Below are 27,927 nucleotides of genomic sequence, written 5' to 3' on the forward strand. Positions count from 1 at the left end.
CAGCTGCTCAGACTTATGTGGCCTCATGTCAAGGGATGCTTCTTCTACTGAATGCCCATTGAAGGAAGCTATTTTGTCAAATGCCAAAGCCATTGGGTTGCTTCATATCCTGTCAGATAAGCAACCACAAAGAGCTCCCTTTTTTCCCCCCGACTTCTAACTGCTCCTAACATCTTGACATCCTTCTCTCTTCCTCCCTGCTCTCTTCCTACTCCTCTTGTTAGTTGATAAAGAGTGTTGTAATGTCAGGAAGGACACACATTCCTGACAATGTCCTCAAGGATCTCTGAGGAGCTGGGGTTCACTTCCTTGCAATTTCTGTGACAGATCAGAGGGAAAGTGAAGCGGAAGAAGAAAAGGAAAAGGCATGGGATGATGAGAGGAACAACTCAACTTTTTCTTTTCTTTTTTTTAAAGGACTGAACCGCAAAATACAAGTGGTAAAATGAGGGACAGAAACTTGAAATATTGGTTTCTGAGGACAGACTTGTATAAATATAAGAGACTGTCCTCCCTTAATAAGAAAGTAAGTTTGACTGAAGCAAACTAGGAAGATTACATGCTTGTATGGGGGAGGTCAGTGTGGATTGATGGGCTGGCAAAACACTGACTTTAACACAAGAGACTATTTTCACAAAAATACACTCCGCTCGCTCCATTTGCAGCTCATCTCAACATATTATTGAAACATTTTTGGAATTTGGCCTCTGTGCACCCTTTGATTTTAAATCAATCAATCAATCAAGATATGACAGAAGTGGAGAGTTAGCTTTAATTCAACAGTTTAACAAAGGTATTGCAGTATTTGTTTAAGAATTGCCGTCATTTTTGTGAACTGGTTTGTAGCTGTTTGCTGAAGCTCTCAGTATGGGATCCAAAGAGCTGCTGATGCAAGTGAAGTTCATCATTAGGCTAAAAGACCAAAATAATCCTATTAGAGAGATAGCTAAAGCTCTCTAATCAAATCAACAGTCTGAAACATTCTTAAAAAGAAGGAATGCACTGCAACTCCAACTTAGCAACACCGGAAGTCCCAGAGGAACGTGTAAGACAATTAAAGTGGATAACGACAGAATTCTTTCCTTGGCCAAAAAAATAAATAAATAAAAAATACCTTTACAACACAACACCAAACTAAGTCAAGAATACTGGTGAGGAGGTAGGTATGTTATTGTCAAAGTCTGCAATCAACACCTTCATGAATTTAAATACCAAGGGTTCACAACAAGGCACAAAACCAGGAGTAGATTCAGGAGTAGGAAGGTCAGATTAGAATGAAAGAATCTAAGAGATCCTGCATACTTCAGGCTTGGATTCATCGTTGGCCAGATTAAACAAAGTTTAACTTATACCTGAATGAAGTGAAAAGGAAAACATGACTTTAAGCACACCACATTGTCTGTCAAACATGGAGGCAATGCTATAGCATGACCATATATGGCTGCAAGCGGAACCAGGTCACTAGTGTTTATTGATAGCGTGACTGCAAATAGAAGCAGCAGGATGAATTCTGAAGTGCACAAAGCTATATGCTGTGCTCAGATTCAGACAAATGCTGCAAAACATGAAGATCAGTCTTCACAGTGCAATAACCCGAAGCATACTACTAAAGCAACTCAAGAGTCTCTAAAGGCACAGAAATGGGGTACTCTTCAACGGCCAAGTCAATCACCTGAACTCAGTCAAAGACAGCATGCTTTTCAGTTACTGGAGACTAAACTGAAGGCAAACAGAGCCACATACAAGCAACAACTGAAGGCAGCTGCAGTAACAGCCTTGCAGAGCATCTCAAGGGAGGAACCTCAGCTTTTGGTGATGTTCATATATAAAATAGATATGAAATGTATGTAATTCTTAAAGAGTTAAGTTAATACTTTTGTTAAATCCCTTATAATTGAAGCTGAAACTTTGCACTTCAATCACACCTTCATTGTTTGTTTAAAATCAGCTGTGGTGATGTAAAGAAGCCAAACTAGAAAAACTGTTTCTTTGTAAAAATATGTGATGTGAACTCGTAGGTCACCTCATTCAGATCAGAGGACTTGATGCAAAGTAAAACGTGAGAAAGGAAATGAAATGAGAATGAACCTTTATGTGATTGCACTGCAGGAGTCAACAGTAGCAAGTTTTCTTCGTATATCAGCTTGATTGTAAATTACACATACAGCACAACAAAAATGCCTCTCGACTCCAGCGAGCCAAAGTTTCCACACCTCTCTTGAGGCAAAATTTGGACGCTTCACAAGCAGAAGGCTCAATAAAAAGCAGGCTTGGTACTTGGCCTCAAACCATTAGCAGTGAGCTGAGGCGCTCAACGCAGTACACAGGCGTTAATTGCCTCGTCGCTTGTAACGCTGAATCCTTTTTTTTTTTAATGCTGGTGTTTTTGTAAACAAGGCCGTTTGAAAACGATTGTTAACACCTGTGTGCTGGGAAATATTGTATGGGAGCAGGACACTTGATGCTGAAGAGTCTGTCCTTGGCTGATAAGAGTAATGCTGCCCATGTGTTTGCTCACAGACTGGTGATCTGTGTTATCTCACACAAGCTTGTGGTTCTTAATGTCCATTTGAAGATCTTTCATCACTTAATACTCTTTCATCTTTTTTGCAAGGCTTTGGTTTCTTACTCATCCTCTCATCCAAACTTGAAACTGGTCTGGAAACTCTCTCCAAATGCCCTCAGCTATTGTCAGTGAAAACCGGAAAACTACAGGAAACTGTGTGATAATGATGACAAATATGAAAACAACAAATCTATTATAGTCTCTTCAAGCAGATTAAAAAAGAGCTTTTTCCCCTTTTTTTGCACAAGAAAAATAAAACTTGTTAAGTAGAATTACTTTTTCTAATACTTTAAAGTCCACAACTGAATTGAGTTTATTTTCATTTTATATGCACATTTTCAGCTTGTCAACATGAAATATGTCAATTTAGCTGCCCTGCTGATGCTGCAGAAAATGCTGCTATATGTAGGACGAACAAAAACAGCGTTGCATATGAAGCCATTCCCAGTTTGGCTCCTATCAAAATGGCTGAGATGCTTGTGGCTTTGTGATTAAGCTGCTGCAAGCCACACAGCCCAGGGAGAGTAAACCCAACATTTAAACCAAAACCCAGATACAGGCAGCCTGGGCAACAACAGTGGCATATTAGTAATTACCCCAAGACAAAATGTCCGTCATTTGTGTGTAACCCACATTCAGGCAATTCAGCTTCTCAGCACATGGAATTATGTCTGGGAGGCTTGGAGGGGAGGGTTGAGGTAGTATTATGCAGCCATTTGACAGCCCTGGATTGTCTGGAGGAATTAAGATGACTTGTTGTAAAACATGCTTCTGTGATTAATGTTAGAAGTTCCAGCTGGGTTACTGCAATGACTTTTTCATGTTTTTCTTTGTGTGTGTGTGTTTCACTGCTCTCTCTTCCTTTTTACCCATCTGTCGCTCTATCTCTCATCAATGGTCAAATACAGATCACCTGGTAGTTGGACTTCAAAGAGAGCAACAATTGGATATCAACAACACCATTACTTACCGTGTCCCTGTGAATCCCTTTCTGACCAGTGGGACCTTGTCTAGAGGGGAAAAATACCCCATCTGTCCAGCAAATGCTTCCATGTGGACACAAAGAGCGGGGCACATTCTTGTGGAAATGAAAGCAGGTCCTTTAATCTAAGAGACATAATCAATAATTGATAAGGTCTGTAGCTGCAGGGCAAAGTGGTAGTTTGAAGATAACCTAAGACAAGATTAGTGATGGGACAAAATGGGGTGATGGGGTTTATGCTGAATTAAAACATTATGCATGGAGGATTGGCTTTGTAATCATGGGTTCCTATCAGCTCTTTAAATCACTTCCTGCAACCTTAGCTTACTCGTAGTCAAGTGATCATTGTTTAATCTGGAAGGAATGCTAATTAGAGTGGTGGAGAACCAACCCTTGCCGACGTCACCAAAATACACTGTGGTCAGCTTAAATGAGACACAATGAGATGCCTTCACAACAACTATTATGCAAAGGGGTACCAATTCAGAATGCAATATCTGTCCACCAAATATTTACCAACACCCAATGACAAGCGGAAAAACAAGCCAAAGAGACAGCTAGAATGGGAAATGTGCATAGAGAAGGGCTGAAATGTACATTTCAGAAACAGGAGGCTAGACTGAGGCTTCTGAGCACAATTCAAGCCCCTTGGGAATGTGCTGAGTTGGACCTTTGATGCGCAAGATAACCAAAATATTGTGCATTTTCAATCAACATGTCAACCCGAATTTTAGCAGAGTTTCAAAAATAACACCAAGGATAGAGGGAGGTTTTACGCTTGGTTTTGGTTTCACAGTACTACAGACTTGAGAAATGGGATCACATCTGAGTGCCAGGAGAATTTGTTAATCTCTGGAGCTCTTTCTAAGGATATGGAATGACCCAAAAGGGTGCCACTGCTTTTAAAGTCCCTAAAAATAGAGATGCTTATTTGCAATACCGCACGTGGGCCATGTGTACAGAGAGTGGCAAACTGTGACACCAAGCACAGTTTGCCACAGTTGTTTTTTTTTAACATATAAAAACAGAATGCAATGTAAATCTCATAAACCCATATTTTATTCACAGTAGCCCACAGAAAACATATGTTTAAACTAATTTTTAACTAACATTTTGAGTTGATGGCAGCAGCACGTCTCAGAAAAGTCAAGACACAAGCATGTTTACCCCTGTGTAACCTCCCTTGTTCTTGATTCTAGCTGCTCAGACGTACCGGGTCTTCTTTGTTGTATTTTTGCTTCATGATGTGCCAAATGTTGAACGGTCTGGACTGCAGGCGGGTCAGCTCAACACCCAGACTCCTGTACTCTGATGTGCAAGCTCCCATTTGCATAAGCACTAATACATCCTCATACTATCAGAGAGCCAGGTCTTGTCCTTTGTGCACATCTTACAATGACATTATGAGATATTCACATTTTATATTAGGATACATTATTCTGAATTTATTCACAATTTGTAGAACTGGTGTTTGTTGTTGTTGTTGTTTTGTTTTTTTGCTGAATAGTAACCTTTACTTCTCTGCCTTTCCAAAATTATCTTTTTATACCCAATCATGTTACTGACCTGTTACCAATTAACCTAATTAGTTACTAAATGTTCCTCCAGCTATTTCTTTTTAGTACCACTTACATTTCCAGCTCCATTTATTTCTTAAATGGTGCATTTTCTCAGTTTAAGCATTTTATGTTTTCTGTGTTATACGGTGAGTAAAATACCAGGTTGTTTGATCTGTATTTTCTCTTAAATATTCCCTGTTCATCAAATTAGGGAAAAAGATGTCACACATGCTAAATTTAACTCTTCGTCTTTAGCTGCGGCTGGGAGTGGGCGCTAGGGTGTTTGTATGTCTATGATTTATACCTTTCTCTTAAAGTCAGCTGTGAGAGTGACAGTAATATGATGTTTCCCACCCACAACGGAGGAACACACACAGTCAGCAACCTCAACATGGTTGTTTGCTATATCTATAGGGTGTTCCCAATCATTTCCTTGCCCACAACATAGACAATGAGCATGCTGTACTCCTAAGATTTGGTTCTATGAATGGAGGAACCAGGCAGTAAATAACAAAATAAAGCATATTTGAGGCAGGGTGTAAATTATGGAAATTTTAATGTTTCAAATTAACACTGGGTCTTTTTAACTTCTCCACTCTGGACAGTTTTAATAGTAAAACCTTGCAATGTGGAAGGGAAGAGTTGTCACATCTACAGAGTAAAGTGTACTTAACTAGTTTGCTCATTTACATTTGTTTGGTGTTTCCTTTTGTTAGACCATTTAGGTGTCCTTAGATGTTGGTGTAAACAAATCAACATTTAGATAGCGTACTAATGTGCTGCTGAGAAGAGTGTCTGAAGATAACTACCTTTGATATGGCCCCCTGCCATTCACTCTGTCACCAGCTTAGCCCCACCAACAGAGAGGCAAGACAATCCAATCCATTTGCCCCCTAGAGAGATCAAAGTCTGTACCTCCTCCACATCTTTATCTATTACCAGGGACTCCACCTTTGAGAAGTCTCTACACAAATTAAATTGTGCATCGGCCTTTGTCTTTGGTGGGGTTGAAGGCAGAGTTTTTTGAAAGGATGGAGAACAAGCAGGGACGTTAAAGACTTTGGGTGTTGAAGCAAATGAGATTGACTGGGGGAGCCAGGGTGGTATGAAAGGAGGTGGCGAGTGGCAAAAAGCTCTGAGTAAGGCCTGGCGACTGTTAAAGGGACAATGGTTGAACCACTGGGGTCATTATTGTGCCTTTGTCTGATAAGATGTTTCCCCGTTGAGCAAAAGCATGCCATTACAAAACAACCGAGGCTTTTGATGCTCCTGCTTGGGTACAGAGATATTTTTTCAGGACTCATAAAGACATACTGTTCCCTACTTGAAGATTCTTTATGGAATGAACTGAGGGATGAGAGACATCTATTTCCTGCCCCTCATAAATGTCTGTCTGCTGTGCGCATACTGGATTAGACACGGTCACCAGCAGTACCTACAGTTACCCTAGTACTTCGGTATGCCAGTCACTGGTTAAACTGTCTCTCCTCAGTACTGTAATTCATTTTTCAAAGTATGGGGTTTCTGTGGTTACCTTCATTCAATCAGCTGTGCTAATTGACTGTGACTCCATAAGCCTGCCATATTTCAGCGTTATATAACTAGATATAATTTTATTCTTCACTGAATGGCAACTCAGTCTGCATTAATTTTCCACCAGCTCACTCAACTGCAATACTTTTTTTTCTGAATTCTTTAAAAACTTTGTAAATAATGAGTAAATTATATGTGTGAAGCAGCTTTGCACAGTGTGGTTGTGACTGAGGCAGACTGTACACAGCAGCCAGGAGCTGAGCCAGCTCTGGCCCTGGCCCTTGTCCTAGTCCCAGCCCCAGGCCGCCAGCAGCAAGCCTCTGGACCAACCATAATGAAGAGTAGGCATTTTTATCCCCAGCTGCAATTCTACCCCCCTCCTGGTGCATCTGTTCACCGCCTGCTTGTCTGGCAAAGTGGGTAGATATTACATATTGGGATATAATTTGTAAAAACAATGGGCAGATTATTTGTTTACACTGAAGTGGTCACAGCTGCGCAAGCTGTGGATATGCTGCGCATGGGGAGAATGGAGAGTGAGAGAATACATCTGAAAGAGACAGGTGGTCGAGGAACCACTGTTCTTTATTAAACAGCCAGTAGCAAGGGGAAAATAAACATGTGCGTAGGTCCAGAAGGCAGTAGAGCCAAGCAAAAACACTGGGTATTGTGGTCAGGTATGTCTCTTCTTGCTTTGATTCTTTCATGTAGTGTTACAGTTACAGACAGCAATGTAACACAGCCACTTGTTTCTGGTTCAGCCCAACACACTTACAGATTTTAGGCCTTTATAGCTGAAGTCAAAGGAGAGAGGTTACCTTCATGTGGTAAATGACGGACTCAAAAGTAGTATGACTTCATCACAGAAGGACCTGAGACCACAGCAGCAGTAGCAGATGGAAGGAACACCAAGATGGATCAAACTAGTCATCCATTAGCCTCCCTGGTGAGTACACTGTCTCTCACAGCAGTAAGAAACAGGCGCCTTGGTGTCACCACATACACTTGCCTACGCAGATCTCTGAATAAAGTAAAAATAAGCATAACAAAGATATTACAAATGAATAATTCAGCTAAAAATATGTCCCTACCCTAAGAGAACCTTGTTTCAAACCAATGTTTCTTTCTGAAAGGCTGCAACTATCTGGTTAGCTTATGTAAGACCAGCATGGGGAAGCATAGTAGGCAGGTATCTAAAAGTAGGCTACATCATGGCAGTGAAGTTGATCTTCTCATCTGCATCATCGGAAGATAGCTAATGAACCTACTTCAAAAAATGTGAAATTATGACTTTTGGTGTAGAGCTAGGATTTAGCCTAGCTTAGCATAAAGACTGAAGGCCTGAGAGGCTAGGGTGAGTTTTAAAATGGCTCAAAAACCTTGATATTTGAGTATTTAACTTTTTATATTTAACAAAACAGCCGTTTGAAATCCTGTGTTCTGCTTTGTTTTTCTCACTGTTATATGCCAACTGTGCAGAACTTTATGAAGTCACCACAATACCAAATTTAGGCCCACAGTGCTTGTTCAAAGACCAGAAAAAAAATCTGTGTTCTATCTGGAAAATTACACTATAGTCTTTAACACTGCCAAGAATAACTGAATGAATAAGCAATTAAAATTTGGATGAACACATAACTGTTCCTACATTTATATATATGTATTAAAAAAAAGAGAAAAGCTTTCTGCTCTGTAGACAGACACAGGCTAACTGGTTCCCTTGCATCCACGCATGCTACAGTGACTCTAGGGAAAAGAGTAGTTGGAAACGGCAGCACGACCAAAAGTCTTGTGACCATGTGCAAAGAACGTATGATCTTGGTGTCTTCAAAAGGTTTGCTTTGAAGACATGGATAAGGTCTGCAGTACAGTCAGCCTTCACAACAATTTTAGTGGATCAAAACACCAATAAAATGGGAATAAGATGGACTAAGTTTGTGATGGATCTGCTTTGAGTTTGCAATTGAATGGGGAATTGAACTGAATTAAAATAACAAAGAAAAGTAAATCTGCTTGTGTAATAATGTTAATATTTGTAATAAATCTGCAAAAAATTGCAAATCACAACTCCATACACAGAAAACTTCAGTTCAAGTAATACTGAATTGAATTGAAAAATAGGGACATACAAGCTGCAGGACGTGAATTTAACCTAAAAAGACATAGGCACACTGCAACCTTGCTTTTATATAGTAATATAACTAATTAGGAACCAGTTGAGTTGTTGTCTCCTGCTGCAAAGAGAGGCTCATGGATTAAGATTAGGATTGACTGCAACATCCTGGGAATCTGCATTTGGTCTTCAATGGAAAAACAAAAAGTACAGCAACCACCAATTTTTCCTAGTCGTAAGATAGTCAGTGTCTTACTTTTACTCCAGCTGGACTGAGCCATTATACAGACTGAGCAAATCAGATCCTCACTGAACATTAACATAGCAACGTGAGTAATGGTGACCTTTTCATCTCACTCTCTGAAACAATGCTTATGCTTTTAAATTAGGTTCAAATCCATGCCACGGGGAAGATCGGCTAAGAGAGGTGAAACGCAATATATAAATAAGTGAGCGAGAACAATTGTCTCCGGTAAATTACCTGGAACGTAACATGAAACCCAATCAAAGAACAGCATGTCATCAACTCACTCTGTGAAAACCCTTGTTTCCCCTGCTGTGTTGACATCAACTAGGAGTTAAATAAGTGGAACAAACCTGCTCTCCACCTGCATTCACACACTCACCACATTGTGCTGAATGAGTTGTCTTTTGTTTAATTATTATTTCCCAAGGACAGGGAGATTTCCACTTATTGCTCAACTCGGCTGATTGTCATCCCACAAAGATGAATAGTGAGCATTGTGCTTCTCTCCTATGAAGTGATCAGTGCCAGCACCCAGAAGTTTGACACCTCCCTGTGAAATGTTGTTTACATAAGAGCTTGGGTTTGATCCGAATGCTCATTCCAGAAGTATGCCATCTCTTTCATCTGACAAAATAACATGCATTCCGTCTGTGTACTCTGCTTCATTTCTTTACCCTTTCATCTCTTGACGGTTCACTCATGAGTTTGTTAACTCGGGGATGTCTGTCGATGGTGTTTGGCAGCAGAGCTAGAATAACAATGGTTGATATACCAAATACTCAGGCAGATAAAAGCTTTTCATACTTTTTAGATTGTGACGGTAGATAAGCAAATCATTTCTGTTTTTATTGCCCATGAAGTTTTATTAAAAGACTTGAAGAATGTCTATCTGCCTAGATCATGCTCGAGTTCGCTTTATGTTTGGGTTGTGCAAACACACAGGAACGCGTAAACAGAAATGAAAAGTGTTAATCAGTATTTTCATGAATTGCAGCCTGGATTTGTTCTGTTAAGATAAATGTTTACTGTAGTTACTTGTTTCCAGTTTTTGGAAGCATACAGTAGCATGAAAACGCATGCCAGTGGACGTGCTGATTCATTCTTGTGGTATGACAACAGCAAATGTTGTTGGTTAGGATGCCGCGGCGTGGGCGAGTGTGCTGCTACGCCAAACGTCTCACACCCGAAATTTCACCCCTACAAGGTTTTGCGAGTCTGTGTGTACATGTGCGCTGCTGTAAATGTGTACAAACTGTTCAGCTGCATGTGGGGACATGACTGTGTGTGCGTGTGTGTTTGTGTGTGACAGTGTCTCAGCGCTGCTGACGTTGAGTTTGTTTCTCCGGACTCCACTAAATGTTCCTTAGCTGCCTGTGTAAAGTGAACACACACACAAACAAACACACACAACCTGGCCTTCCTTGAGTTAGGGCACATGCCTGTGGCCTGTGTAAGTCTGTGGTTGGTGTAATGATGACAGGCTCACACACATACTCACAGATTCCAGGACCCCCACAAACATGACTTGGCTGAGCCTGCATGGTATATTGTGCTGCTGACAATGCTACCATTATTCTTAATTACTCTCAAGAATGGACGCTAAATTATTTAAATGGAGTGTGTCTCTCTGAAAGTCTGGCTGCCTCTTGGTCAATGTGCCTATCCTCAGCAGTGGTGGAACAAATACCCAGATCCTTTACTTCAGCAAAAATGGCAGCACCACAAAGTTACTATACCCTAATCATAGAAAATGTGAGTAGTGTAGTTAGTAGGTAGGATTATAAACACTGTTCTCGTTATGCTGGGAAAGTGGCTTCTGGCTCTGTTATACTATCTTACTATTATTAATTTCCATCAAAATGAGAGCTTTCTCGTGTTTTCTGATGTTTTTTTAAATACATAAAAAACTGTTTTCCAAAAGGTTGAGGTAAATCTAAATTAAAATTAAAGTAAATAACTAGAGCGAGCCACACAAATACCTTAGTGCAAGATTTGAGCCCATGGTTTTGTTTTTCCACCACTAATCTTCAATGACAGCCAGAGTAAACCTCACCTTGTCTTCTTTGGACAAACTTCAAGCTAATGTCTGTGGATGTAAACAGATGAAGAGGTTATCTGGCTCGGTCAGATATCAAGAGTGTCTTGTGCGTCTTTTGATCTGACAAGAGAATCAAACAAAAAGTATAGTAATTTCCTCACCATCTTCTAATCTAAACATGTCTAATTACAGGTACCAAGGTGTATTTGAGTGGATTCATAGCCTACATATTAGAGCACATCTATTGCGCAACAGCCAGGAAATGGGGTGTGCTGTGCAATTGGAGAGACTGAGAACTTTTTTTGTTGTTGTTGCATCACAGAAAAAGTGCTGTGGTGCACCTCATTTCATGAAGCCTTGTGTAGATTGAGTAAGATGAAATAATTAAAGGCTTTAACTTGGATAGCCAGCTATCTGCTCTGCTGCACATGAAGGCAGGAGCATCATAATTAGAAACTAGCCAACACCAAAGGTGTAGGTGGCAAACACATTCGTCAGGACACAGATACTTAGTTATTACCTCTTTGTAGGCATCATTTGATATGGTGGGTTGCCTTCATCTGATGATATAGCCTTGATTGACCATTCTCTGCTTTCATAGCAGGACCTGACGTGTTGAGGCTCCAGTAGTAACTCATTACAGTTGTATGTTTGTTGTAAGTCTTTTTGGGTCTGTGTATTTCTTCCTGTAACAACTGTGTTTAGTGATCCTGGGCCAGGTTAAGCACTGCAGACATCCTTCAAACAACTTTTGCTTTTCAGAAGGGGACAGTTGTTACTTTTCTGTGTACCAGCTACTATATGAAGACTAAATCATTTATTTTTTAACTTTTGCAAGAAACCTCTACAAATCCTACATAAAGCCTCCCCCCCCCCCCCCTTTTTTTTTTACTGCAGTAGATTCAAATATAAAAAAGAGGAATATAAAGACTGCGTTAAGATTATCACGTGACATTTAATAAAACAAATATATTCAAATTTTCAATAGATAACATTTCTTATAAAACTTTATATATAACACATTTACAATGCATGCAGCACCATGTCTTTATAATACTGGTGTTGACAGAATGTAATAGCTCATTTAAGTGCCACATCCAGGGAAATATGTACAATACAGTAATTTACTGCAATAACCGTGGCATGAAGTTCCATAAAAAGAGAAACAAAACAGCTCTGCCATTACCAATGACATGCATTGATCTTCCTAATACTTCTGAAATGTCACTTCCTAACTTCCGACTCCTCATCTGCTGAAAGGGAATTGATTCAGTCCATCTTGCACTCTTGTATCCCCCTGGGTGTATCACTTTTCCAGGAATCATGTCTACCCTTTCGGCTGATGTGTTTTTGTCAACAACTTTGGCAGGAAAGAAAGTCTTAGGTGTCTGTGTGCATGTGTGTGTGCGTGTGTGTCAGCATCTCTTGTGTATGCAAGTGTTTGTCAGTGTCTGTGACTGAGTTGTGGGTTTTGCTGGGCGTGTGAATGTGCAGGTTTCTCTTTCTGTGTGCGTCCACTCGTTCATGTCAGCGTCTCTGACAGGTGTGTAGGTTCCGGGCTGCAGTCCTGCTGACAGTGTGATCTCGCTCTCCTTTCTCTGGTCGGCAGGCCAGCCCTTCGCCGCAGTCACAACGCTGGAACAGCTCCAAGCCATGGTTGCCTTTCCTGCGGTGGCGCGTACACACCTGGCCCTCTGTCAGAACAGGCTTACAAATGCGAGACCAGAAGTGTCTGGCACAGCAAAGACCCTCGGAGCAGTCTGCAGATCTCAGGCAGGCATCCCCCTCTTGGCCTGAAGATGAGGGGGGGAGAGAACAAAGTGAAAATATGTTACATGGAACAGACCTCCCTGAAAACTTCCTACTGCTGCTACTTGAACCCAACAGATAAGACCAGTGATTTTTAACAGCACACTTACCTTTGACAGCATGAGGCTGGTTGCTATGGGCAGTGGGAGGCTTCTTGGCTCGATGCTCCATGGTACTGTTGTGTGTGTGCCAGCCAGTTGTGAGGGCTACATCTGCGACATCTAAGTCATTTGCCTGGCAAACACCTGAAAAGGTAAAAGAGGAAAATAAATAACTGCATTAAGGGTTTGCAATTAACACTACAGAAAAAAGCCCTTAGTTAATTAAGATATAAATAATAAGTAAAAAATGAAATTAAAAACAAAAATACAGATACAAGATGACTAAAAGAAAACCAAAAGTCATTACTGATTTGAAATGAGCTCACCGTTGCTGCAGCGGTTTCCTGCACAGCACATCGAGTCCCTTGCGCAACGCTTTCGGTTCTTACGGCAGGGTAGGCAGACGCCTCGAGCATCGTTGCAGAATTCCTCACCTCCGCACTCTTCATCATCCGTGCAAACATTTGAGGTCTATATATGATTAAAAACAAAAATATTATTTCAGGAAGTATATTGCTATGTTTTCTGTGACAACGTATACAAGCGAACCACTATTGTGGTGCACAGACTTGACTTTTACGCACGGCTGAGTTAATTACCTGCAAGGTGTCTGCGGGTAATTTGTGTCCCATGCTACCAGAAGGTGATGTTCGAGGACTCGGACTGACACTATCGGTATCTTTAACAATCGGGGCGCCGGGCAGGTTTTTGATCGCGTTGGAGTTCGTCAGGACTGTGCCCGCGTAAACGTCCCCAAGGTATCCAAACAGCGTGAGATACACAGCCAAGAAGCCGCGGACTGAAGGCATCTTCATGATTCCTTTCTTAAATTCTCCGGCAAACACACGATAAGAATGTTCCTTTTGTTTTGAGAAGAAGAGTGACAAAGTCCAAAACGGCCTTGAATCCAGAATCCTAAAGTTTCCAGAGAGTTTCGGAACGATGTTTGAAGGTCTCCTGACTCGCAGTCCTGGGGTGATCTCTCTTTATACATGTGGACCTGTTTGTCTTCCCGCCCCTCGCTGTGCACTACAAAGGCGGAGGGGTGGAATTTCAAACAGAGACCCACTGTACGGAAATGGCCATCTCTGCTCCCTGCACAGGACAACGTTTCAGTGTTTGTGATGATAATGACCTGCAAAGTCTGTCTGAATACCCATCACACAGTGTCGTACACGGGAAATAACCCCACCACCACCAGTCAGTACTTACTCTATCCAGTCAGTATAAAATAAATAAATAAAAACATAAAAAATACAGATGACAAATAATGTTTTCTTTAATATTTTTTCGATGTGTTTTAAAAATATTACTCATAAATTCATCACTCTTTGTTTAAACAATCACTCAACAACATTTGACAAAATAAAAAAATATATTTTAAACACATAAATCACACATCGGGAAGAGTTTTTTTCTCCATTTTATTGATCACTTATTTTAATTTTCGCAATTACTGTGAAGTTATCAAAATAGGCGGGTAGTATATTTTTCAAACTATTATAGGTATACTTTTAGAAAATAAAAACAATGACGTTTTTCTAAATGTGTAGCACATTTGATTTGCTGTTGACAACTTACCTGCGCATCTTTGTAGAAGCCGTTTGCTTATTCCAGTTTCTATGACATCCTTTGGCTGCCCTTTGGCTGTGTGAATACAGCGATTGAAGTTACTTAAGTCGATTAACTACTTCATTTGATCCCTCTGATTGCAAAGGGGGCAATTATCCCCCAACGTGTGCTTGATTACACCAGTTGCGGACATCAATGTGTAGGATATGCAGACCATTAAGGGGTGTGAAAACTTTGCCGAATTAATGGACTTCCGTGGAGAGGCCTTTCAGGGTTGACTGGCACTTTGAGATTAAAGGGGACTCTGATCTACCCTGCTCTTTGACCCTTTAGGCTCCACCACTTCTAGAAGGAGAAATGTATTTGAGAATATTCAAATTAAGTCTCAATGTTGTTTTTCCACGTGAATCTGCTGATAACCCCACGTCGCAGTAGACTTGTCTCCGTGTTTGTCCTTAAGTTGTTATCTCTCGTCCCTTTCCTGAGAGACGTGAGCTCTTATGATTTATTTATTCACCTTAAACCTTTAGTGACACTGATTTCAAAACTTTTTGCACTCTGTGTGTGAATAGTCAGTTTTCGCTGTGCAAGAAGAGCTCCCTTCAGATGCTGAAGTGCGTAATAAAAAACAAGAACTTAAGTTTCTCCTTGTAGATATTTTAGCACTTGGACGTCATCTGCTGGTCACGGAGCCTTTATCCGAAGTTTGAGTGTGAGAATGTGTCTGCGTATGTAGAATAAGCGATGCGCCATAGACACCTGACAAACACACTAGCACTTTGCGCATTTGAATTGCTGCATATCTTTTGAAGTAGAGCTTTTATCTCCACTTTACTGAATGTCAGTACTGGTAAGGTGAGCTCCTTTGATGCACTTTGATCCCCTTTGATCTTACAGAAGTGTCACCCTGTTGTTATGGCTGAAGCCATTTCGCTGTGCCCCAAACAGATTTGTTGTGCGAACAACACGGAGGCCAGAAAAGCTGAATCATCCGCACTTACCACTAAGTGGATGACATTAAACTCTTGGAGTGATTATTAGATATGTGGGAACTTTAAGCGGTTCACATGAGGCTGAGGCACTTGCGTGAAGGGACGTTTTAGTCTTACCATTAGCTCCCCCTTGTGGCAACTACAGCGAACTCTGCACAGCACAAGTTTGAAAGAACACAGCACACACGACTCAAAAGTATTGTTTTTACTCTATAATTTTAAAAATCGTACACGTGGCACTCTGCAAAATAACTTACAGCAGAAAAATAACAACACAAGGCAAATATCAGGTAACTTTGCAGAAGGCAGTCAATAAAAACTGAAAACCAGTGGTTTGGTAAGATATGACATACATAAGGCTTTGTGAAAACATACCGCCCCACCCTCCCCCGACACAGTAAAACACTTATGGTTTAGAATTAAGATTTCTTCTTGTGTTTAGTTCTCCATCAATAGATTCATATAATATGTATGTTTGGCTTCCTGGGGTGAATGCACATAGGAGAATTTTGCCTTCAGAACTTTCTGCCTAGAAAGGCTTTGCAATACATGTTTAATATCATCAAAAGGATGAATTTTAACTGTTTCTTCAAGCTTTACCACATAGATTTGCTGCCTAGACACAAGCAAACAATGACCGTAAACTACAACGGATAAGAAAGCTTTTGAAAGGCAAACTTCTCCTGCTAGTGGGGTGAAATGTGACTTGAGCTTTTGAGCCAAACAGTGAAAAGAGAATTTGAATCGTGATGAGATATGATTAATGCTGACATTCTGTCAAAGACTGTCAACAGTGATAAAAATATTTCCATATTTGTATTGGCAAAATATTCATAACTGCAAATCATTCTTGCCGTCTCTAAAAGCTCAAATTTACTGACTGAAACAAGTGATGGATGGTCTTTCTGAGCCATGGTTAATGCTCACTGGTGTTTTGTATCAGGCCAGTAGTGATTGACTTCAAAGGATCACATTAGATATGTGGAGAAAAGCATGTCATTGCAGCTATATCAGGTAGGATAGCTTTTAATCATTTTAAATGTTCCCGTGACATAAATCAAAGGCGTAAGCAGGAAATTTATTTCATATATTTTGTCAGCCATCAAATGACTAGAAATTCTTTGTGGTGATTAATGTATTTATTAGATATAAGAAAGGATGAAAAGCAGCCATCTAAGAGGACACATACGTTTTTGAGGTGTATATGTGTTCATGCAGCATCGAAAAGGTCTTGTGATGTAAATTTTATATGCCATTGACTTAAGGCACTTACATTCCTTTTGACTTCATGTTCTGATTTTTGGACGCAAGAGGTGACGAGCTGGGCGAGAGATCATGGTGATCAAAGTTGAGATTTCACAAAATATAACCTTATTTATTTAGCTTCTTTTTGCCTCTAGGAGACACGTCAAGATTCCCACACGATTATGTTAAGTCAAGATAGTCTTATGATAATGCAAATGTGGTAAATCTGAGTTCCAAATAAACAGAAGGATGATTTTTTTTTTTTTTCCATGGCTGAACTCAAACTGGTGAAACCTGTTTAAAAACCTCGACAATACCACAAGTGATAAATCATCGATCAAGTTCACAAATTTATACAAGTCTCCAATTTTCTCTAAAGAATGCTGTCAAGTACGTTACAAAGTAATCAAGCACAAAAGAAATCACAATACAAAAACAAAGAACCAGTACTGTCATCTCAACATCGCTTATTATAATTTATCAACAGCACCAAAGACATCAAAACCATGTTCACAGTTATGTCAGTACTATACAGGAGAGGACATCCGGTTTGGGTGGATTCAAGAAGTGACTGAAAAACAAACTGAAGATGGATGTAGGCAGAGAAGCATTCGTATGCATGATTTTTTTTTAAAGCCTATTATAGAACAGAAAAGTGTGACCTCGACTTAAGCTTAAAATGAGCTATAACTGTGGATTTTCTCAGTTAATGGTCTTAAGTGCATAAGGACACATTGCTTCATGGAAATACTAGCTGACATTTCACGTGTGCCGGTGTGTGATTCATTAAAATTTTAAGGAGGGCACTTTAAGAGTCACATCTCTTTCCACTGAATGCACTGTGTTTGTGCTTTTCAAGGTAGATTAATCTCACATAAATTGTACTAAGTATTTGATTTCAGCCCGGTAACGTTCATGTGTGACAATAGATCTCGTAAATTCAAATACTATGTACCATTCATATTGTGTTTTTTCAATAAGAAGAAAAATCTGTGACATTCAGATTAGTCGTGAGCACTTGGTACCAGTTGCACTTGCCATCTGTAGTGTGTAGATGTCTACAAAGCATTACAGATTGCAGAAAGCAGCTGCATGTTGATAACCAGGGACCAACTGCAGTATCATCATATCCCCTCCCAGAGTCCACCAAATATTTCACTAACTATAGCGGAAAAATGAATCTATAAAAAAAGAAAAACCAATAACCATCCCCTTCCTCTTTTGAGCGGTTGTCAACATATAGTTCCTTTTTCTAGTCGTCGAAGCAAAACTTCGACAAACTTTAAAACATTCATCCATCCACTAAGCATCTCTTCATGATACATGGGAAAACCTGGCTCCGTTATCAGCCTCTGTTGTATTTGTGTGTGTATGTGTGTGTTTGTATCCCTGCACTTTCTTTGCCTTTTAGACCCAAGTGTAAAACAACACCGGAGAAGTGCTACAGCAGTCCCGTTATAAATGCTTGATCCAGAGCCACAGTGAAATAAAGGCATATCGGTGACCCAGAGGGTTTGCCATCCAACTATTAATCTTCTTTTCCATATCTTCTCTTTCATTTTTAATGCAGTTTTGTTTTTTACAACACAGCCATGTCCTCCATTAATGACCTCCAAACCATTAAAAGCCAACAAAAGAAGAGTTTCTTCTGGTTTCAAGAGAAGAGAAGGACTTCAAAAATCAACGTCCCAGCCGGAGTTGTCATCAGGAGGTGGGTCTTCATTGTCCTCTGGGAAGCTGTCAAAATTACTTGTGTCAACTGCTGATGTGACCTGGTAGAAACACAAAATAATCTTTCACATAAAGAATAAGCAACAACTGAGTGGCTATAAAACAAAACAAAACGGGCACAGCGTGCACTTACATTAGGGATAATAGGTGGTGTCAGTGTCCCCTTCTTCAAACCTTCCCAGTTAAAGCCCTCAAACCATCTAAAAGAAAAAATAGCATTACTTCATCATTGTGCAGCGAGCAAATTAATACAAATGTCTGGACTGAGTAATGCGTTTTCTCACTTGTGCTTTTGGATGTCTTTGACACCGTTTTTCAAGTTTCCCAGTCTTTCAGAAGGATTATCCCTGAAGTAGAAAAAATAATGTATGATTCAGCACGCAGACCACTTAAATGAATTACTATGTATAAATGTCTACAGGCACAAACACTTACCTGCATAGCTTTTTGATTAGGTTGGCAGCATTTTTGGTAATTTTCTTTGGAAACTCAATCATGTCGATTCCTCTCAAGATGATGTTGTAGGTTTTCATAGGATCAGGGCCAGAGAATGGAGGACTACACAACAGAGGCCAACATATTACTTTGAAGTAAAACGTGCTTAAGTGTGGACAATTATGTAATCTGTATAAATTGTGCAATGAGCTGACACATTTTAATTTTCACCAGGTGACTCAACATTTCCAAAAAGTTTTGCACGTATTACCGCAAAATAAGTTTGTTAAGGACAAGCCCGGGCCTGTGAGTACCTGCCAGTTAAGAGCTCAAACATAAGGATTCCTAGAGACCAGTAGTCAGCTGAGATGTCGTGGCCCTTGTTCAGAATGATCTCTGGTGCTACATACTCTGGTGTCCCACAGAAGGTCCACGTTTTCTTCCCAAACCCAATCTTCTTGGCAAAGCCAAAGTCCACCTAAAGAAAACAACGATTTTGTTGTCAGATTGTAATAATCAGGCAAAGAAAAATTTGACTTAAAATCCTTCTCGTGGTATTTTGGTTCCTATCAGATCATGTTCACTCTTATGCATACTAATGGTGGAATGAAAATGGTGGAAATAGTGGCATTGGTGGGTTTGGAGCTGAGCTGAGTAGCTGCTGGCTGCTCTGCCAAAAGAGACAAGCTGGTTTCTCCATGATGAGAAAAGGGAATGTTGGTGTACCTCAAAAAACAAAACCTAGCATAGCCTTAGTTATACTTCTCTTCACACTGTGATTACTCTTGTATTTAAAGCCATTGTGTGGCAGTATTCAAAATGATTTTTGACATTTCACATACATCAGAGAAAGATGGCATTTGTCTTTTCTTGCATCATCTCTCAAAAACACACAAACATCCAAGTTAGAGGTTTCTGTGTTTCCATGTTGATCTCTTACCAGTTTGGCATAACCCCTGTGGTCCAATATAAGGTTCTCTGGTTTAAGGTCTCTGTAGATAATGCCTTTGGAATGCAGGTAAGCAAAAGCCTCAACTACACAGGCTGTGTAAAACCTGGTGGTCGAGTCCTCAAATGAACCCCTGTAAACACAGCAGGACAAAAGAAGATGAAAATTGTAACTTACATCAAATAGTAAAATGTGATACACTTCCTATAATGTAGCTATAAAATCACTAGATATGTTGGTCAAAGCGGGACTCAAATATCATTTTAGCAGAATTAACTTAACTGCCACACCTTTCTTTGCTATATAATTGTGTGTGTGTGTGTGTGACATTAATCCTTTATGAGTTTACCGATCTCTAAGAATGGTCCACAGTTCTCCGCCTAAACATGCTTCCATCAACATGTAGAGGTATTTGCTGTCCTTGAAGGTTCTGTACAGTCTGAAAACACACAGAAGTGTTTGTTATGACAAACTGCTGTAAAATTCATAACCACACAATTATTATTTGGCAGAAAAAAAAGCAATGAATTCATCTTCTTAACCAAATATCCTATAATCTATTTTGAACACATGATAATACTGAAATAAAGCAGTCTGTTGTTGGCCAGGGATTTCCTTTGATATAATTCAGTATTTAAACCGTTTGTTAAAATATACATAAATAATTTTAGTAAACCACAATAAACGGTGTACAGCAAAACACTCCCACAGTGTTTAATTGGATTCAAGTGAGGGGACAAACCTCTCCAAACAAAGTGTTTTTTAAATTGTCATGTTGCTAAACGTCTCCCGGGCCACGCATCTCAAGCCTGTGAGTTATCTTGTCATTCAGTATTCCAGCACACAAATTAGCATTCGTCTCTATTAAAACCTTCCTGAACTGTTTGTATCGCCTTATCAGCGCTCTCCCACCTTCATGTTTTATAGCCAGTACCAGGGTGCTCCTGGCCACAAGCACACCAATGAAGCTGGACCGAAATTGGCATAAATAAATGTATTTCATCCAACTAAAGATTGCCCTGCCAGTGTTTGTCATGCTCCTTTTCATGTTTTAACTGTGCAGTCTTGTGCCACATCATCAGAAAAATGACTTCTGAAACACTTCCACAGATAGTCTCTGTGCCAAGTCAGAAGTACTTAATAGAAAGCAAATTGTGCGTGCCCTCATTATTCAAGGGTGACTATTGAACCATCTGTTATTGGTAGCACAGTTTCCCTAAATCTCCTAACTACTGCTGCAGCTGTGTTTTGTTAGCCTGCTGATGCTTGTATCACCCATCTTTATTCTTGTTCAGGCAGTTCTTTATTATTGTTAAGCCACGCCATATTACATACAAACCAAGCCAAAATGAGAAAGCCGTGATGATGACAGGCTTTTTTGTGGCCACGTTCATTAAATAAGTCTTAATAGGGAATGTCATTTTTAATAACTCTTACTTTGATCACCAGAATTAAACATTTAGTAAGATAAGCAAACTTTATTGAGCATTTGAAGGAAGCTAATGTTAAGAAGCTACCTAACAATGAAGTCCGAGTGGGCCTCTTGCATGATGAGCTTTTCTGAGCGAATGTGCTCTTGCTGTCTCGTGTCGACGATGTGCCGCTTCTTGAGGATTTTCATGGCAAATGTTTTGTTCTCATCACTCTTGAGCTGAACCTGCAGTGATAGGGAAAGAGAGAGATTCAAATAGCAACGTGTGCAGCTTGTCAGACAAGTCCAGAATATTGATGTTAATGTCACACTGCAGCGCTTCATACCAGCTCAACGCGTCCAAAGCCACCAACCCCCAGAGTGTCGATGATGTTAAAGTCAGCTAGGTTTAGATTGAAGAAAAACGCATTCTCTGCTTCATACCTGTGGGGCCAGGAAAAAGGGGAGGAAAGAACGAAGGGGAACAGGATTAGAGATGAGATGAAGGATGAAAGAAAACATAATCCACTTTCAACAACCTGAGACAAAATATCCGTCTCTCCTTGAGCTCATTTGTTTGCAAATCTTAGAGGATTTAACTCATAGTAATCTATCAAGGATGTTGTTGAGGATGTGGAGTATAAATATGAGCACATGAACAGGATGTTTTTGAGTTTAGTCTTCTGGCAAATTACTTTGACCTCTCTTTGATCACAGACTAACTGTCCCCAGCTTGTCCCCATTCTTTATAGGAAAGAACAAAGATGGGACATCCGTGACACAGGCTACTCACTACTCAGTTGGCTCAGAAGACATGCCTTGGCTCTGCCACTGAACTCCACAACATGCCAGCATGCTGGCAGTAGAGATTGTTTCCACGTGTCCACCCCTTATCCCCAGATGCCCCGTGTCTTCTTTGGTTATTGTTTGATCCAGACAGAGTTTCATCAGCTCAGTTTCTGGATCAGTGGGCTTAGGACAGATCCAAGCCTGGATAGGCCTTTCTGGGTCACTCATAACAGACTATCGCCTCGACGTCAGGCCTCTTCTCTCTCAAAAATATTTCAGCTGTATGTTTATGTAGACAGCGTCTTATCAAAAAACACCTCCACAGAAGACGTGTTTAGATAAGTCAGCAGCCTTCTTTCGCAGAGCTGCAGGGATTAAGATTATTTACAAAAATGTAGGTTAAACACTTTCAGAAAAAACTGTTCCAGGTTTGAATGTAATCAGTAAAATGTCAAATTATGTTTGCTTTATGCCATTCTAGCTTATCTGGCTATTCCAAGTGTTAAAAAACCAACCTAACTGTACTTGTTTCAGATCAGTTACACTGGAAACCTTTTCCCTAAGCTACGCAGCAGTGGACACTTTGGTGGCACGTGTTGGCAGGTTACTGAGCACGATGTTTCTCAGAAACACATCAGGTTACCAGGACACTCATGGTTTATTTGTGTATATGTATACACTATCACTATCATGGGAGATTTGCAGGTTATCCTTTCATCTTTTCTCCCCGACCCTGACCTGGATGCAGGCCCAGAAAAACTCCAAATCCTAAAATAAGTGCTGCTTAAGAAAAGGAGACAAGTAACCAAGATTACATGTTTAGTGTGTGTGGTGCAGTATTGTTAACCCTTTAAAGCCTGAAATAGAAAATAATTGCAGGAAAATTACAAATTTTTCAAAATTAAAGAGTTTATTGAACCATCTGACAAATTTGTTTGAAAAATTATTACATTTTAATTTAAGTATATGAATTTTAATTTGTATTGTAGTTGCTTTTTTATCTGGCTTTTTGAAAAATTGCTTAAAAATGTACAATTTATTTAGGTTTTTCAGGTGGGGGGGGGATCACTCTGATGATATAGACGTCTCAAAAACCCACAAAAAACTGCACGCATCAAATATGACACACTAGGATGTGTCTGGGTGCAGTTAATTAAGGAGTGTTTTGCAAATTCTGTCAAGATATAGAAGAAATGAGAGTAAGGATATAATTTTACACTTTAGAATTTTACACTTGCTAAAACGGTTGACTAGTAATAGAAACATACAACCAGCAGATGGCAGTGTTGCTTCATTATAAGGAGTCAGTATCAAAGCGCTGACGAACAAAAACTGTGCTATTCACAGCCGAAGCACAAAACGAGCCCCTTTTCTATTAGATAAGCAATGAAAGAATAAATGTCTCTTTTATTCTCTACAGATGATGAACATTTCTTCAAGCGGGTAACAATACAAAACCATTAAGCTACTTTGCAATGTAATGAATAATTTTGTCACAGGCAAAACACAATGTCTCAATCAAGGACACACAGTCTCTGTAGGAATCAATGAATGGTGGAGATATTCACTAAAGCAGCGACACACAATACAGTTTTTTCAGATAAGCAGAAAACTACACTCGTCTGTCGCTATAACTGAGCCATGATATGCTGGAAACTGGAATATGATACCAGAGAGAAGATCCAGTGAGACTGAAACCATACATCCACCTTAAATAGATGTCTAAACCATGACCTTGAATAAAAGTGAACACAGAGAGCTTAGCAGCATCTGACACAGTTTCCTGGACAGCATATGCATTATGAGGTTGCAATAAGATGTTACTTATAACTGCTAACATGAAAATCCATTACAAGCTCAGCATTACAAAGTGTTCCTATGCAGGTCAAGTAGCACCCCAGTGGGTGATAATCTGTATCACTGAACGAATGAGGTCATAAAAATGATGCAATCCCCGTGTGTCTAAAGTGTGTGTCAGTATTTGTGTGGGAGTGTGTGTACGATTATCCTCATTTACTTTGCCCCAGTTCTTCTTCATCAGACTGACTCAGGGGAGCAGAAAGAGGAGAAGAAAGCACTTCTGACCTTAAACCAGACTTAAATGTCACTTTTATTTATGGGTGATTCCTGTTTATTGAACATCTACACTCCCAAAAGACACAGGACCCACTGAGTCATAGTGGGTCATATTTTCTCATAGATTTTTAGTTATTCAGGGTTTTTTCACCAGAAGGGCCCAAATTGCTGATTAAAGGTAAGTGAAAATAGCTGCTTGAAAGGGCAATTAGAACATTTTAATAGCAAAGAGTGGGGAATAAAACTGGTGCATTTAAATGACGAATATAATTTTAACGACAAGAAGCAGAAGATTATTTTTAGATGATTTTATTCCTTTAAAAATAAAGGGTAAACATAAAGCTTCGGGATATACAGGCAACATAATTTCAGATTTCTCTATAAGACATTTTCTGTTAAGTCTGCATCGCTGGAGAAAATCAGCTTTTTTCTTTTACTTTGTCTTATCTTTAAATTCTCCCCTCACCTCAGAATACATAAAAGTTTTTATGAATGCAGTAGCAGTGTGCAGAATGTAGCATCTCCTTCTCAGAGAAACAAGGCCTTGATCAAAAACAATGTGTGCATATACAGTAGCATGTGACAGGGAGCTAGTCTTTGAAGAAAAGACCTGTCAGCCCCGCAGAGAGCAGCTGTAATTTCCTGTACAGCAACAGCACTACTGAAATATGCTTATCCACTGTGACCAATTAGAGACAGTTTCCATCTCAGAGGGATCCTGACTCAGGCTTTCCTCAACAAGAAGCAAACGTGCTCTGCTGAGTGGGGAGTGCCAGCAAGAGACAACACAGCACGCAGCAGGGAAAGTTGCCCTAATCAGGGTGATGAGACAGATTTGAGAGAGCAGAGAAGGTGAGTGGGTCTAATTTGAGTTAAAGTTCTGGCTCGATGATAAAGTTATAAACATTTGTCATGCAAAAGTACAACTTGTTACTCCTTTGCATAAAATCTAACTTGCTTAAGGAATCTTTTAAGCTGTCTGCAAGTCGCACTGTGTGACATAGACCTAATTAACTCGGGTACCTTATCTAGGTGATAGAATGATAATGTAGAACACTGTAATTCTCTCCTATCTTTTTATTTTGCCACACAAGATGCCGTACCCTTCATGGTGGGTCATTGTAAAGGCTTGGATCGTAAAACCAAGGCTTCTGCTAATACAACACAACAATATTTTGTTGATCATCATTTCATGCTGACAGCCACTGGATATTATGTTATCATATTATCATAGATCTACTGGCAGGCCAAACAATCATCAGTGGAGCCATAAAGTAGATCTGGCCAGGGCCGAAAGCCAGAGGTAGGGCACTATACGCCCCCTGTTATACCCATCGGTTTCTTGTTGCCTCTTTCCAACCCGGGTGGTATGTTTTGCTCTTGACTGCTCTGCTGATAACATGCCACTGACTTGCAAAAGATCACTGGCACTCTCAGCTAGAAATCCACAGCACCGGGCAGACGTCTAGTCTGTTTTGTCACCCTCTTGTTCTCTCTGTCTCTCTAAATCTATCTACATATGGGATAAGCTGTTCCTGCTCTCTGGCTCCCTGTAAACTGTCATTACTGGGTTCTTGTTTCTACTCACCTTGACTCTCAACATAGCGCTGAATCAGTGGGGTATCAGATTATGCCAAGAGATGGCTAAAAGAACCTCTAGATTCCCACCTCAATGCCAAAGTGCCTTCTATAGAGCCATTCTCTTATTCCCATAGTGAAGATAAAGTACATATTAATTCCTCCAGAAATAGAGGTGAAGGTTATAGCACATGCTTTCTGTTTCCCACAGAGTGTTGCATTATTATATAACAGAAGTAACGGCATGAAGCATTAACAGCCGGCCAGCATGTCTCTTTGCAAAACACTGCAGGCGCTAGGCAGTCACATTGAGTATAAATGATTTTTTTCTTTGTCTTACTTGGCTTTGGCATCAGCATCCTCATGGCCTTTGCTGGATACATCCTCCAAACTCCCAATCAGGTGCTTGAATGAACTGAAACACAGACAGTAACAGTTAAAACAGCACCTGGTGAAGAATTTTTGACACTGTTTTGCTTGAAAATCTACAGACAATGCAGGTCTAAGTAACAGAGCATAAGTGTAAGGAACAAAGATACATATATTCTGATTCGTTCTATGAGAATATATGAATCTGTTACTGTTAGCTTATGTTACAGGGAACAAAGCACCTTATATCTGTATAAGAAGCTGGCACACAGTATGACCAATCTGCCATACACACTCCCAGTTAGTATTAAATATTCATCAGTCTGCTTTTAGAGACAAGCCTCTAAAAATCGCAGACGAGGAGACAGATGAGAAGACACATCTACCCCAAAGAGGTGTAAAACAGTGTGATAGCAGATGGTGGGTGAGAGAGATTTTTGAGACAAAAGTAGACGCTTTGCATGAATATTTAGAGAATAAATTAAAAATTTAAAATGCACTGTGTTGAGTGATAAAGAAATCATTTGATATTATGCAAAGTAAAACTCCTCCCATGACAATATTTTATATCTTTTTCAGTACTAAATAAATCCGTTATGTGATTTAGGTGATAGAAGCAGAGCAACAACATATTTTTATTCCTCTGTATTTCTAATTATGATAAGAAGAAAAGTGCAAATTCTGAAAGTTAAAGAATAAGTTAGAGCATATTAGATGGATCTACAGAACAATAAGCTTCACAGCATAATAACTTGCTGAAATAAAATCCTCCAAATTTCTTGAGAGGTTTGGTACATGAAAAATAACTCCCGTGTTTCGCCTCATTTCTCCCTGAAGTATGGGTTTCTATGCAAAATAACGATTCCAAACATCCTGGAAGAACAACTAGCTGACACTTTTCAAGCAGGGCTCATCAAGCTGTCAGCTAGAAGATGCACTGCATCTGGTGTTTTCTCCTGTTGAGACCATAATGCCTGCTAGCTAGGGCTGTTTCTGAGCTGAGCTTTTCTCTAAATTTTTTGCTGCTTACAGTGTCTATTGGACTGAGCCAGTAAATCCCTGCTGCTTCTTTTTTTATTCTCTCTCGCTTTCCCACGGCTCCTGTAATTATCCTTATTTTACCTCTTAGCGTGCACACTGTTTGATTTCTAAGCGTCATACATGCACGGCTATCAAGAAAATAAACAGAAGGGCACAGAATACCAAAAGATTCAAAAACAAATATTCTGCACCAAAACCAGCCTGATTGAGGGACACAAACGCACACACTGAACCACTTTTGTTGTGGGCCGTGGCAGCATTAGCTGCTTGCATGAAAGGCAGCAGTAATCACCTGCACTGGATGACTCACTCACTATCCCCTCTGCTAGCTTTGAGGATGGCCCATTTGTGCCTGCTGTGTTCCCTAAGGCAACAGGGAGCCCCTTGGAAAGCTGATACCATTTCCTCTCCCCACACAGCCTGTCTCTTTTTAATGCAAGAGACAGCGATGCTACTAGACAGGCTGTTTCCTTACAAAGTAAGCGGTTATGAACTTTTTCAGATATACAATAGCTTAATCTTATTATTAAACATTATAAACACTGTAATTAAATGTCAAATTGCATTATTGCAACTGGGGGAAAATAGCAAATGTTTGAGCTCAGACAAACATAGTTGTGCTGTGGGGTGATTAGGTAAAAATCAGTGGAGAAAATAGCAGCTGTTAGTCATTCCTGCATCTAGCATATATTTAAATTCTTGGATTCTGGACACGTTACACCTGATTTTCCAGCATAACTGAACAAAGCAAATGCAAATAAGTTAATTTCTTTGTTCTGTGTGTGGAAAAT

General features: G+C 39.9%; 2 protein-coding genes across 4 annotated transcripts in view; both read right to left on the bottom strand.

The window, feature by feature from the left end:
- Positions 1–11,973: 11,973 nt before the first annotated feature.
- On the bottom strand, positions 11,974–14,043 carry LOC113035053 (dickkopf-related protein 1-like). The gene is made up of 4 exons (XM_026190308.2): positions 13,548–14,043; positions 13,275–13,419; positions 12,958–13,092; positions 11,974–12,831 (listed from the first exon to the last, which is right to left on the bottom strand). Exons 1-4 carry the CDS (start codon positions 13,761–13,763, stop codon positions 12,566–12,568), a joined length of 762 nt encoding a protein of 253 aa, XP_026046093.1. The 5' UTR covers positions 13,764–14,043; the 3' UTR covers positions 11,974–12,565.
- A 1,659-nt stretch (positions 14,044–15,702) lies between these two features.
- Positions 15,703–27,927, bottom strand: part of LOC113035556 (cGMP-dependent protein kinase 1) — a 101,695-nt gene continuing 89,470 nt past the window's right edge. For all 3 annotated transcript variants that reach the window (XM_026191190.2, XM_080287547.1, XM_026191189.2), the window contains exons 9-18: positions 26,067–26,141; positions 21,631–21,727; positions 21,390–21,529; positions 20,222–20,311; positions 19,864–20,005; positions 19,238–19,401; positions 18,924–19,046; positions 18,773–18,835; positions 18,622–18,688; positions 15,703–18,529 (exon numbers count right to left, since the gene is read on the bottom strand). In XM_026191190.2, coding sequence (XP_026046975.1) covers positions 18,431–18,529; positions 18,622–18,688; positions 18,773–18,835; positions 18,924–19,046; positions 19,238–19,401; positions 19,864–20,005; positions 20,222–20,311; positions 21,390–21,529; positions 21,631–21,727; positions 26,067–26,141 — 1,060 coding nt within the window. In that variant the 3' untranslated portion in view covers positions 15,703–18,430. The remainder of the gene's footprint in view (positions 18,530–18,621; positions 18,689–18,772; positions 18,836–18,923; positions 19,047–19,237; positions 19,402–19,863; positions 20,006–20,221; positions 20,312–21,389; positions 21,530–21,630; positions 21,728–26,066; positions 26,142–27,927) is intronic.

This window comes from Astatotilapia calliptera, chromosome 13, assembly GCF_964374335.1.
Source record: "Astatotilapia calliptera chromosome 13, fAstCal68.1, whole genome shotgun sequence".
NCBI classification, from domain to species: Eukaryota; Metazoa; Chordata; class Actinopteri; order Cichliformes; family Cichlidae; genus Astatotilapia; species Astatotilapia calliptera.

Bases quoted from the DNA above. Each gene is read 5' to 3' on its own strand.
- LOC113035053 (XM_026190308.2), bottom strand. From the start codon at position 13,763: ATGAAGATGCCTTCAGTCCGCGGCTTCTTGGCTGTGTATCTCACGCTG. The intron at 13,420-13,547 runs GTAATTAACTCA...AATCATATATAG, and splicing joins TACCCGCAGACACCTTGCAG to ACCTCAAATGTTTGCACGGA. The intron at 13,093-13,274 runs GTGAGCTCATTT...TTACCTTTTCAG, and splicing joins AGGAAACCGCTGCAGCAACG to GTGTTTGCCAGGCAAATGAC.